Genomic DNA, 12477 nt, shown 5'->3' with positions numbered 1-12477 from the left:
GGAGGACTCCTTTTGTTACCTGTATAAGACTACCTGGCGGTTGCAAGACTACCTGGCGGTCTGAGTTTAAGATGTCTTCAAAACATAGAAACAACGATGTTCAAACGCTTTGAACAACACAAAATCCACAGGGTTTTTAGGACACAGCAGTGTGGGCAACTAGATTTTTTTTTCTCTCTACCTGCAAGGCACAGCAAGTGGGAATTCTTAATTAGGTTATATCGTCAAAGTAAGGACGAATAGGAGGCACTTCCTCCAAGAACTCATTCACCTCTCAAGTCCGACCCTCTCTCAAGTTTCATTTTGGAGTTCTTAGCCACCTTTCAGGTCGTCATCAGCATCTCACCTGTACTAGTGGACCATGGATTTCGCGCGGTCGAAGATTTCCAAGGAGCTTCTGCTAGATGTCGCGGGAAACAGACGGTATACTTGCATCTGGAAGGGTTAAGAAACCTGCCAATGTGAGCGTGGCCACTTACTGTTACAGTGCATGGCCTCTGGACAAAGTGGTAACGATCATGCACGAATCCCTCCGAAGACGGAGTCTCTGCGTGTTCCTGTGTTTTGGCATCATATACCTCAGACTCGGGTGAGTTTATGCTTCTTATCGAGACACTGTTTTCCTCGCATGCACAAGCCTGAATATGAAATTCGTTGCGACAGTCAGACACATTTTAGAGGGACGATTCGGCTGGCCTCTGACCTCAGAGCTAAGCATGATGATGAAAAAAAAAAAAAAAAGTCAGGTGTATTTAAACATATAGGACTCATTACATCTGAACGCCTGTGACCGGGGAATGTGTTATGCGTAAAAAGCTGCAGATCTGTTCTCATGCCAACAGGCAGTACGAGCGACTGGCATTTACTACCAGAAGGTTATTTAATTCACCTCATGAGACTCCTTCTCCTTTGTTGCAGAGGATCATTTGAGCCGCTGTCTCTGCCTCAGATTCAGCTCACCCCTGCATGCCTTCATTAATAGCGGCACACTGAGTTGTAGCTCCACATTCCATTGCCCAGACGGAGTTTTTACCTGTTTTGCAATACCTCACCTTGATACATAAACACAGAAGGACGTCTATCCCTTCCTTCTCTGCTGCCTCTATACCACAGCGCCTCTCAAGCGCGATTATGTTCGGATCTCCAGGAAGACACGCGTTAGAAGAATCGTGTCTTTTTGCCCATTTTCTGCGCGCATCTTAATGTTAATATAACATTAATTATTAGTGAAATGTTCAGTGAGGCGAAGAGTACACGTTCTAACCTTTAGATACACCTCTGAAACTAATATGCTGAAACCAATATAAATTAGCTGCTTTAACCATAATAAGGCCCAGGGGTTCTTTTTATACAGTTGAGTATGTAACCCTGATCCCATTTAATTCGTGCAAAAGCAGAGCCCGAGTTATTAAAAGTATTCAGTCTATAACAGGTTGCTTGTTTTCATGTGACACTACATTTGCTTCAGTAAAATTGAATGATTAAGCTCCATGCATCTTGTTATTAATGCACCGATTCCATAATCTCGGAGATACGTGCAGCCAAAATGAATCAAACAACCATATCACATGACAGTAGCTCCTTTATGGGTCTCCTGTCTTATTGTTTACTAATCCTGAGCAGTTAGCTCATTCCTTCCATCCTTTTACTCTGGCTAAGTCTTTCATGGTACCCTCTTCATGTACAATGACTGGAGCCTGCAGGTGTTGAGTGAAAGTCACGATGCTGAGAAGATAAAAAAGGGAGGGGAAAAAAAAAGCCTCCACTCACCAAGCTCTGCCACAGAAATCTCCCCAAGTATTTTATTCCTCCTGCTCACGTCCAATCCCAATCAACAGTGCAGTGTTCACACATTTACTTTCATCAACCCTACAATTTGAGCAAAGACAATCCGGTTTTAGAGCAGGGTCTCAAAATCAGTGTTTGACTATGATAGGATGGCAGTCATCAGAGCGCAGCAGACAGGCAGACAGCGGAAATATTATAGACGCCTATAGAAATATTATAGTCTTACCACAGGAAAGAATAACTCATATTTGAGTTCAATGAATTATGGTTTATGTTTCTAAGGAAATGTTACAGGAGTACTTAGCAGAGGACACAATCCTGTAAATGTCCCGAAATGCTACAAAAATGTCATAACAAAGACATCCCCTTATAGCAGCGGTAAGTTGCAGTCATATATATATATATATATATATATATATATATATATATATATATATATATATATATATATATATATATATATATATGAACTTGTTGATTCAAAATGGCACATCCTGCCAAGAAATGTGCTGATTTTTTTTTACACATGGAGCTCTGCTGATAGTGTGAGGCTGAAGCAGCCGACCTCTGTGTTTGTTTATTTTTGGCTGGATGGCGGGTTGGGGTGGTGGTGGCGGGTGTGGGTGGGTGAGTGGGTTGGATGGGGGGGGGGGGTGATAATGATGAATGAAACCTTCTGCGCGTCCAACGGGAATCAGATGAGTGTCACCCTATTGTCCCGCTGTGGCAAAGTGGGCGGATAACAGTGTCTCTCCCTGCCCAATGGCAGGCACGACTCTCATGAGAGCGGAGAGAGGCACTTTTCTGCCATGCAAAATCCCTAAAACCATCATCATTCCGGCTCGGGAACCCACAGTACTGTGTAACAACCTCCGCTGCTCAGAGATGACAGAGCCAATCTCAGCGCACACACGGCCCTGGGAGCTTGGAGCTGCGTAGAGTCACCGCGCAAATACAAGGAGACGCACATCAAGTTCTTTTTGATTTTGTGCGAAAAGGGATCTAAAGCCGGGAATTAAAGGAGGGTTTTTTTTTTTTCCATCGCAGTCTGTGTCGTCTCACTCAAACCGAGCGTGGCCGTTTGCTCAATGTCATCATGATCCTCTTCTCGTCGCGCAGTGTACTGCTGTCAGTCTACTATCCGCAGATTTTCCTGATACTGACGAGTGGCAGCTACCTGTAAGTTTGAGCCAATTAACGGGTCCTTAACTTCAGTGGGTGCGCGCGCTCATCCTCAGCAACACATAGGCTCACGGGTTGGGTTTTACTCCTCTTGCAACCTCCTTGCTTGACAGCAGGCTATATTTTCTTTGTCCTAATAATCAAAAGTCGTTTCCAAAGTGGATTATTTTAGTCTTTCCCCATCCACAGGTTAAAGTTATTTACACCGTGACACCAAACTGTAACGAACAGGGATCAGGTCTAACAGAAGTGCAGCTCAGGCAGTACATTTTTATTTAACTCGAGCGCAGCTTGTTTAACAGACCTAATGTTATCCAAACGTTAACTCCGAAAGAGAATACTCATCAGTGGAAACACCCGGGAAAACGATCCACGTGGGAATGTAGTAATTTGGTGTAAAGCTCGACGCTCTAATGTGCCATCCCTCAGTGAGCACGTCTTCAGAGTAAGTAGGGCTCCTTTGCTTTAGCCTGTCGGATTTCAAACATTTTACAAAATCAGGAAAATGATACTTTGGAAACTGCAACATTGATTCATTTTGGCCACTGAGCGGCAGAGATGTTCAAGACAATTAGATTCAGTTTTTTTTTCTTTGAGGAAAACTTAATGCCATATGTGTCCTTTTTACGTACGGAAGCACCTTTTACCTGCCAGCGCGCGTGAAAGATTATCGTCACGCATTACCTCATCTCGTCTTGATTTGGGACATTATCGTTTGAAGCCGCATCTTAAAATATCTCCCTGCAACATGTACGTGATTGGCACTATAATGCGCTGAGCTTTGAATTAAAGTATCTTGCAGAACAGTGGCTTTCTTAAAGTTTCCAAAATAATTACTCAAGCATGGTCCCTTGCTCCATCCTTTGCTGCCCGGAGACCCCAAACCTGATGCTGAAATAGATGTGGTTTTTGGTTTTCAGTTAAAAGTAGGTTACACTACTAAGTATAGTGATGGCATACACATCAAAGTTAAATACCATTGTTTGTTTTGATTATTTAAGTATGTTTTCAGTGGTGTATTAACCGCAGGATAAGCTATGAGGAGAACATTTAAACATAGATTCAAAATAATACAATACCCTTTCATCAAAACTACAGGAAATGTTTTGGCATGTAAAACTGTAAAAATTTTTGCAGGGCTGTGGGTAGTAAATATGCCCTGAGCCAAAGTATATATCTATGTGGACCTTTGGGGTCACTGCACACCGAGCCTGTGGAAACAATCTGACAACTGTCTGTGGGTGTGCATATGGTTTAAAACAGCACAGATAGGGTTTTTTTTTTAAATTCTAAGACACTTTATTGCCCTGCTCATCTTAAACACATTTGTAAATGAGAAGCAAACGCAGGCAGTTGAGCTCACTGCTAAATTTACTGTTAATTTCATCAAGGGGAAAAAAAGAGACTATTTATTCACTTAACTTAAGTAAGTTGTGCCTCAGGCATTTCTGTGAGTGCCTTCCTCGGTAGAAAATGCATGCCTGGGAACTCAACAGTCTGTCAGTTATGTTCAAAGTGTTCCATGTGATGAAGCAGGTGGCTGTAAGCAAACTGCATGCCATGACGCAGATGATAGTTGCTCTTAAGGCCACACTGCGCTGTGATGGAATCTTTAAGCTCCTCACCACCCAAACCGGTTAAGATTTGAGCTCTTCCACAGAAATGACTTCACACTGATCGAGGCCAGTGGTGACTGTTTAGTGTTAAGGTTGTTGTGATCAACGTAACACAGAAATGACCGAGTTTCATCAACAATATTAATGATAAAATGGTCTAAAAGCACAGTTCTTAAAATGTGCTTAGTTTAACTTAAAAAAAAAAATCAGAATGGATTTACAGCTAAACAGAAAGAACGTTTAACTGTGGTCTCTACATGTTTTAGGTTTACTCGGTTTATGGTATGCACTGTGCAGAGTGATCAGACTTGGCAAAAATGCATTCCACCTGCTGCTTTACAGTTAACACACACGTAACCCCTCCTCTCATCTCTCTGCAGCATCACCGCTAAGCCATAATCCAGTGACATCGGCAATCGATTAAACCCCACACAGTTTGCATTAATCAGTGCTTTGGCTTATTACTACATGAAACTTAACTTTACTTAATATTGACAGTCCATCTTATGGGAGATCTGTGTGACTGTGGGCGAGCTGTCCCCATGCTGCTGGCATACAGCGAGCATACGCTAAGCAAACAGAATCGCATTTGCGCACTTTGATGATGCAGGGATTTAAAAGCTTAACTCTGGAATTCTCTGTTTGGTGTTGTCTGTTTGTCGTGTTTGCCCACAGTAGACTGTGATTTCTTTAAATTAGCATGTAAAGGACATGAGAAACAGCTAACAAAGGAGGGCTATTAAGAGGTCTCTTTGTCAGACCTAAAAATATCAGTGTGCTGTTGTGTTGGATCTTCAGCGGGTCAAACAAACCCGCTTTATTCATCTCTAATGTTCATTATGGAAGAAAGTGAATTTCCCCAGTTGCACGTTACTCATCTTAATGAGCCTGCCTTTCCGCCTTGTACAAACTGGAGGTCATCGTTGTCATGAACTACCAGGCATGCAGCAGAGGGTCAAAGAGGGTCAGAGAAGTTCAAGCCACTTTACAGCTGAGAAAGCAAAGCGGGAGTGAAAAAAGCAGCAGGCTTCAGTGTTGACTGTGAATACAGAAGCCACCAGATGAACGGCCTGTTTTCTAAAAGGCGATTTTGTTCTTATTATTTTTAAGTCTTCTTTTATTTTATTTTTTCACACCTAGTGTAGTGATGCATGTTTGTTTGCACGACCAAATTTAATAATTCTTTTTTTGTCTAGTAAACATCAGGCTTATGGTTTTCTCTTTTCTATTTCTATGAAAATGTGCATCCTAACACATTGACATCAACTAAAAAAAAAAAAAGTCTTTACAGCCAATATTTATGGTAACTTTGAGCACGGAGTTGGTAAAATCAACAGCGTACCCATTTGCGTGTCCCTTTTATATGCTTTAGTGCACTCCCCTGACTGCAAGACCAAGAGAATGTGTGTAGTTTGGTAACAGATACTCCTCTCATTGCAGTTCGGATTTATTCTAACATTTGTCTTTGAAATCAAGATTTATGTTGTTCTTCCATTGTGGAGGAACTTAACAACAATCAGAAAGAGAACGCGGTCGTCTGAGAGTTTTAATAATCTGAAATCAAATCTACGTTCTCCGTCAGAGCCCTGAGAACAAGAGCGCGCCAACCTAAAATCTACATCCCTAAGAGCTGTGTCTCTGCAGTCTCTCCCTCTGTTTCTCTCCTTCATCCGTTCTTCCATTTCACCCCTTATATATGTTGCCATTGCTTTTCGCTGACACACAACTTGCCTGTGTTGGTTTGGCCCGTTTGTGGTCAATACTTCGGAGGTCGACATCATACTTCAAACACAGTGTTTGCCTCCACGCTCATTTATGGCTCCCTGTCCCTGACATGTTTGAAAAGTATGTATCTACATGGTTTCAGGGGCTATAAACAGAATCTTGGAGAAAGTCTGAGTTTTTTTTTTTTTTGGTAATCTGTTTTGGTGTTCTCAGTGGCTATAAAGCTATCACAAACATGTGCTGCTATGACTGTTATGAAGACTGTTGTCTGTTTGAGGAGACAAGGAGAGAGGAGGAGGTGTCATTTATTGCACAAGATATTACTACATTACCAGTGAAGAAAACCTGTGTTGAAAACCTTGCGTATGTTCACTGCAAACCAGTTATAGGATGTGGGTAAAGTTAAAAAGAGTCTCTCATGAAATTTATGGGCAATTTACACTCCAAGTAAGCTTCAAGGACATAATTACACAAATCATACAAATGGCATGACATTTGGTTAAAAAGTGAATGCTAAAAACTGCAGCATCAGGCACTGAGGTGGTCTGCACAGTGCGTACACAAGTCTGGAAGCTATTCACACCAGTATGTTACCTAACAATTGACACAAAAACCCAAACAAATTACTTAAACTCAGGTCTTCCAAAACATTGGCAAATGGTGTTTGTGAGCAGTCAAATAAGCATCTCGCTGTCTCTCTCTCTGGGCTGTTTTAGCATTTTTTTTTTTTATAGGTTGGATTAAAGCTTTCAGGTTTTTCATTTACCTCTAATCCATTAAATGGTAATACTCTCATGCAGCACAGCTTTCACTTTACTATGGAATGTGCATCAATCACAGGCTGAATTGAATCCTGTTCTGGAGAGTCTCATGTAAGTGAGTCAATCTGACCATCCTCTGGAGGTTCTAACTGAGTTTGTTTGTGTGTGTCTGTGTGCGTGCATGTGTCTGTGTGTGTGTGTGTCTGTGTGTGTGTGTGTGTGTGTGTGTACAACGATGCACACATGCATGTATGCTGCTGCGTGTCTGTGCCTATGAATGCATGTCTGCATGTGTGGCGGTGTGTTTTTCTTGCTTTGGCAGGGCCCTGTCCTCAGTGGTGGCTCTGGGTGCCAACATCATCTGCAACAAGATTCCAGGGCTGGCACCTCGCCAGCGGGCCATCTGCCAGAGCCGCCCAGACGCCATAATTGTTGTGGGCGAAGGGGCCCAGATGGGCATCAATGAGTGTCAATACCAGTTTCGATATGGACGCTGGAACTGTTCGGCGCTGGGAGAAAGAACAGTCTTCGGTCAGGAGCTGCGAGTAGGTTAGTCTGCGTTCTTTCACAAATTGAAAGGGTATAGTGTGTGCTTGTGTTCATGTTTGTGTGTTCTGTATGGCAATGCATGTGACAAACCAATGCAGGTTTTGATTATTTTTTTTTTAAATGATGGAATTTCTGACACTGATCTCTTCTTTAATGAGCACGTTTAATTAGTATGAGGCCTTTGGAGTGGGGTTGAAGTTAGGTTCAGTGTTATTGTCTCCTACCCTACAGGACTCTACTCTTCTGCATAGCATAATAACCATATGCTACACAGAAGAAATGACATAAAACTCAGAATAATCTAATCCCCTTATGTACATCCACCACTTAGGAAAAAAAAAGCTGAAACAGTCAAGACAATAAGATTTGGATGCAAAACAAAGCCACAAAAATAATACAGCTTAAATGATATTTTACATTAGCAGCACACATTCTTCTAAATTTATAAAAATACAAATTCACTGCATTGAAAAGTCCACATGTATTCACTCATAATAACTATGTATTTGGTATTACATTGGTTTGAATATAACCTCGGGGTGAGCAATATACTGCTTGAATAGCATAAAGGAACAAACCATTTGAGACATTGTACAGTACAGAGGCATAGTTTTGTGCGTTTGTAGTTGCTTAAGGGGTACTTTAGGAGGTTAAGGGTAGGAATGCTGTGTAAGCGATAAGGTTGCTGCTTGGTCACGAGAGATCACTTTTATCAGGGATAGAACTTCACAAGTGCTTGTTGGTGTGTCCCCCTAACAGTTATTCACATCACTAAATGAATAACTTAACTTAAAAAGGGGACTAAAACTTAGATGCTTTTGTGTAGCCAATGTGCGACGCTGAGCTGACGGTAGATAATTTGTTTCACTGCCTGTGATCGCAACTATTAATTTGGCGATGGCAATGTAGCTGACAATAATAATACCAGTAATTTTCTTATTAAAAAAAAGAAGTTACATAATGCATGGTTCGAGCCATCTTATTGTCACAGTTTTGTGAAATAGTACCACGAGAGCATCAAAAATGTTGTACCAAGCCCTGACCCTCTGAACCCCATGAAATATGGCTCGTAACAAGCCAAACCCAAGCTGCACACATCACATAGTTCAAACTCAAACCAGTAACGCACAGTCTCTTTTGATTCTCTATTGTATAACCAGTCATGTTGCTCAAGAGGCTTTCGCATGCCACTGATTCCACCCCATCTTTGCTGTCCTCATCTCAGCTGAAAATGCCGTATTTCTCTAGTGTTCTCTGGAGTTATTTTGCTGATGCAGTTTCTGCAGCGAGTGTGTCGGTTAGCAGCATTCCCACCATAGCTGGCTATGTCAAAATTATGGAAAAGCTACCGAAAAGCGCAGCAGCTCTAATGGGGAAAGCGTATGGCTGAAAAACGATATTGCAAATGAAGAGACAACTAACGGTGTTATTGCAGAGAACTCGTGTCAAAACGAAAGAGATGGACACATCTGTTGTTAATTGGAATAAATTGGTTGTGTCCATGCCTGGCTGGTTCATTTGAGTGTGTACAGACAGTAAAAGCCCCAAAAGAGGGCAAACATTTACATTTAAAAATGCTTTGGTTTGAGAATCTTCTCAAACTTCTGCAAATCTCTTTTGCGCTGCTTTTGTTTTACAGGGACTTTTATATATTTCCTTTCATTTAGATGCTTTGTTGTCATTACATTGCGGCTGGGCTGTGCATTTAATCCAGTGGCTCTGTTCACAATCCCTGCTCTTAAGCAGCAGCTGAATTAGCTCCAGCTCCTTTTATCAAAAGCATTTTTTTTCCCCCGTGTTGTGAATGTGGTGCTTTCTTTGGTAATGAAGCTCATGTTGTTTTCCTCAACAACATTTCCCCCCCCTTTTAACTTGCTTTTGTACTTTTATTTTATGGCCTTTGAAGCACTCAGAGATTTATAAGTGATATTCGGCAGTGGTCCTTTGGATGCATCTGCACCTCTCTTCTGCATTTGTGCGGAACAGCTATTAATGCTTTTATGTATTACACTGCTTACCCAAAGCAAATTTTAGTATTAAAACATATATTCAACCCTATAGGGGGTCTTCTCTGCTTTTTGTCAGCGATGCAGCATCTATATTATATTTAGTAATGGCGTCATTTGAATTTTGTGCTTACTTGTTTGGTTTCCATAGTAGATGTGCCCGCACTGAGCACATCACTATTGGTGTCCAGTTATAGTCAGAGACCGATGACTGCTGGGCCTGTCATGATTGTTCTATAATGATGGGACTTGGTGGCCTTCTCAATAAAGTGTCCCTACGATGACGTCTTCCTCTAGACCAACATGGAACTTGATTTAAGTTAGGGTTCCCAAGGCAGATTTTGGGGTTATTCAATGAATAAATAAAATAACCAGCCAACAAGGACTTATTTTTCCCCTCATTTATGTTCAAAAATAATCCCCACAAAAATCCCCCACCCCTCCACCCCATTTTCTATTGTCATGTTTGAACCACACACAAAGTTAATGTGCAGTAAAATAGGCTGAACTGTACAGATTTATGTGAAATGAGTGTTACATCAAAAGAACACATGCCAGTAGAACTTAAACTCGCTCAGTTACTTCACATTTGTAATCTACAAAAGGACTTATTATATGGCACCATGTGTGTCAGTGCAGTGACACCAAATCCTCTCAATCTGCATCTCTGCAACTGATGTGAACGCTATAAAAAAAAATCTTACACATAAATTTCTACTCAGAGAGCTTGTTGCACACTTGGAGGAAGCCATGGCTTGGTGAAAAGTCTGTGCAGGATGTTAGGTCATCAGTTTGGTTTTAGAAGGCATAACTACTCTGAAAGACCTATAATCACTTGTTTAGCAGATATTTCTTGCTGCCATTGATCAAATTGTGGGAAAAAAAGCAAACCAATTTAGGGCCAATTTAGGGTAGTGATAAAACTGCAAATACAACTGCCTTGTGCTTTAATTCTTAATTGGATATTTCAAGGGACACCGCAGAGACACCATAATGCTTTGATGATGCAGAGGACTCAGCTTTTTGTTTTTGACTTTTGTTCCTATAAAATGTTTATGATGTTGGGAACAAATTAGCAATCAGATGATTAAACCTGTCATTATGCAGTCGTACCCATGATTTCCACTCCAGTCCACTACATCGGTAACTTGATGTGCAAGATGGTCTGTTCTGCAGAATCAGCTGTTTGGAAAACATCTGGTCATCTCTATTGTCGCACCTAAACCACAAGTTGTGGCTGCAGCCTTATTGGCTGGTAGTTACTCAGGTTGCTGACTGGCACAAGTGCATAGCTTGAAGTCTGATCATGACCTTGTGAATCTCCCAGATCTCTACCCCCAGGTCTGTGCTTGCATTATAAAGAGTAGCATGTGCTGCGTGTTGATTTATGGCTGTTTGAGTTGAGCCTATACCAGGTGTGCCAACCATTATCACAATATTACTTACTAGAAATGATGCATAAATGTGCATGCTTTTTCACCTGTCTCTCTTTATAAGATGATCCCAATAAGATGTGTTTGTACACAGAGTCATAGTGTGCAGAGTGCCCGTAAGCAGTCTGGGAATGTGAATAAGTGATAATGTGTTTTAATGTTTATGTGTCGGTGTCACAGAAGGTGTTTTTATGACAGAGTTTTTTGGTTCAGTGGTAATGAATTTTAACACCAGCTCCATCACCCTATCAGTGGACCTCTCTAATGAATTTCTTGTTATGTGCACATGCACACACGAAGCCCCTCTACTAGGAGAGATCAGTCGGTATAAAAAGTATTTATATTTATGTGCTTGAACTTAAACCCAGTGACTGCTGGATACAGGTGTGTGATTATTGCGTCTTGAAGAAATGAGATCAAGCACTCTGCTGCAGGAAAGGGTACTGGATGTGATTTAACTGTGCTGTTTTAGTTTAGCACTGTCCCACTAGGTCATCGTAGGAAACCACAGACACCACAGCTACTGCAGAACTGCCCTGTCAGACACAGTGGAAAGTGGGCGACTGTATTTCGTCTCAACACCTGAATTTCAAGCTGCCAGCAGATTGCATGTGACATTCGCAGTTGTGATAGTTTCCAGTGATTATTGCTCTTGATTGAAGATGTAACCATGTTTTCTAACCACGTCTGTATGCATTATGGAATTCTTTAGCACGGCATATGAAATCATGGAATACACCCCTCCGAGAAAACGTTCCGATCCCCGCTTCAAATCTGCAGATTCCAACATCATCATAATCAAGTCTAGGAAAAGCTGTTCACGTTCTTCTTCTATTTAGGTTTTTCATTCAAATCCCCCAAATTATGAACACTAAACCTTTTCCCTCCCACTCTGTGATGCAGTCTTAGGAGGGAGGAGATGTCGGCAGTTTTTCAAGAAGTAAAGATCAGCCGACCGCAAGTCTTATGCATTCTCTTTGTACTGCCTTCTCTTGGAGGCAGTCTTTCTTTTCTGGAGCTGGTCCAAGATATTACATTTGCTTTCCAAGAGAACGCACATTAATAGCTGGGTTATTGAGTATTACAGGACCCAAGATATCTCCATTCAGCAGAGATGATTTAAAGACTATCTATTTGGTATTTATTTCACTTTTCTACTTTAATCGTTGGTTTTAAAGGATGGTTTCTGTTGGCATCTCTGCTCACTTGACAGTAAATGAACTGAGGGTAAAAAAAAAAAAAAAAAATGAACCCACATAACTGTTGAAGCTCTACCACTCAACAGTTCCACTGTTTTGCAAAGAGTGTTAGCTTGCTTATTATGCACTAACTGACAAATTGGAGTACAACACCGTAAACTCAGCGCTGAGATTTGAAACTAGCAATTTGACTGTGTCTCTCTTTCCTCTGCAAACGC

At 41.3% G+C, this 12477-nt stretch overlaps 1 protein-coding gene across 2 annotated transcripts in view; it reads left to right on the top strand.

Moving 5' to 3' along the window:
- The first annotated feature begins 345 nt into the window (after positions 1-345).
- The window catches only part of wnt7bb (wingless-type MMTV integration site family, member 7Bb), a 28900-nt gene continuing 16768 nt past the window's right edge, over positions 346-12477 (top strand). Inside the window, exons 1-2 of one of the 2 annotated variants that reach the window (XM_030730977.1) lie at positions 346-589; positions 7395-7621. In XM_030730977.1, the coding sequence (XP_030586837.1) occupies positions 405-589; positions 7395-7621 (412 nt within the window). In that variant the 5' untranslated portion in view covers positions 346-404. Of the gene's footprint in view, positions 590-2639; positions 2968-7394; positions 7622-12477 lie in introns of those variants that run through there. The other variant, XM_030730978.1, reaches the window with a different exon arrangement.

Source organism: Archocentrus centrarchus, chromosome 6 (genome assembly GCF_007364275.1).
Source record: "Archocentrus centrarchus isolate MPI-CPG fArcCen1 chromosome 6, fArcCen1, whole genome shotgun sequence".
NCBI lineage: Eukaryota > Metazoa > Chordata > Actinopteri > Cichliformes > Cichlidae > Archocentrus > Archocentrus centrarchus.
The sequence above is the reverse complement of the archived record's forward strand: the minus strand, read 5'-3'. Positions and strand labels throughout refer to the sequence as shown.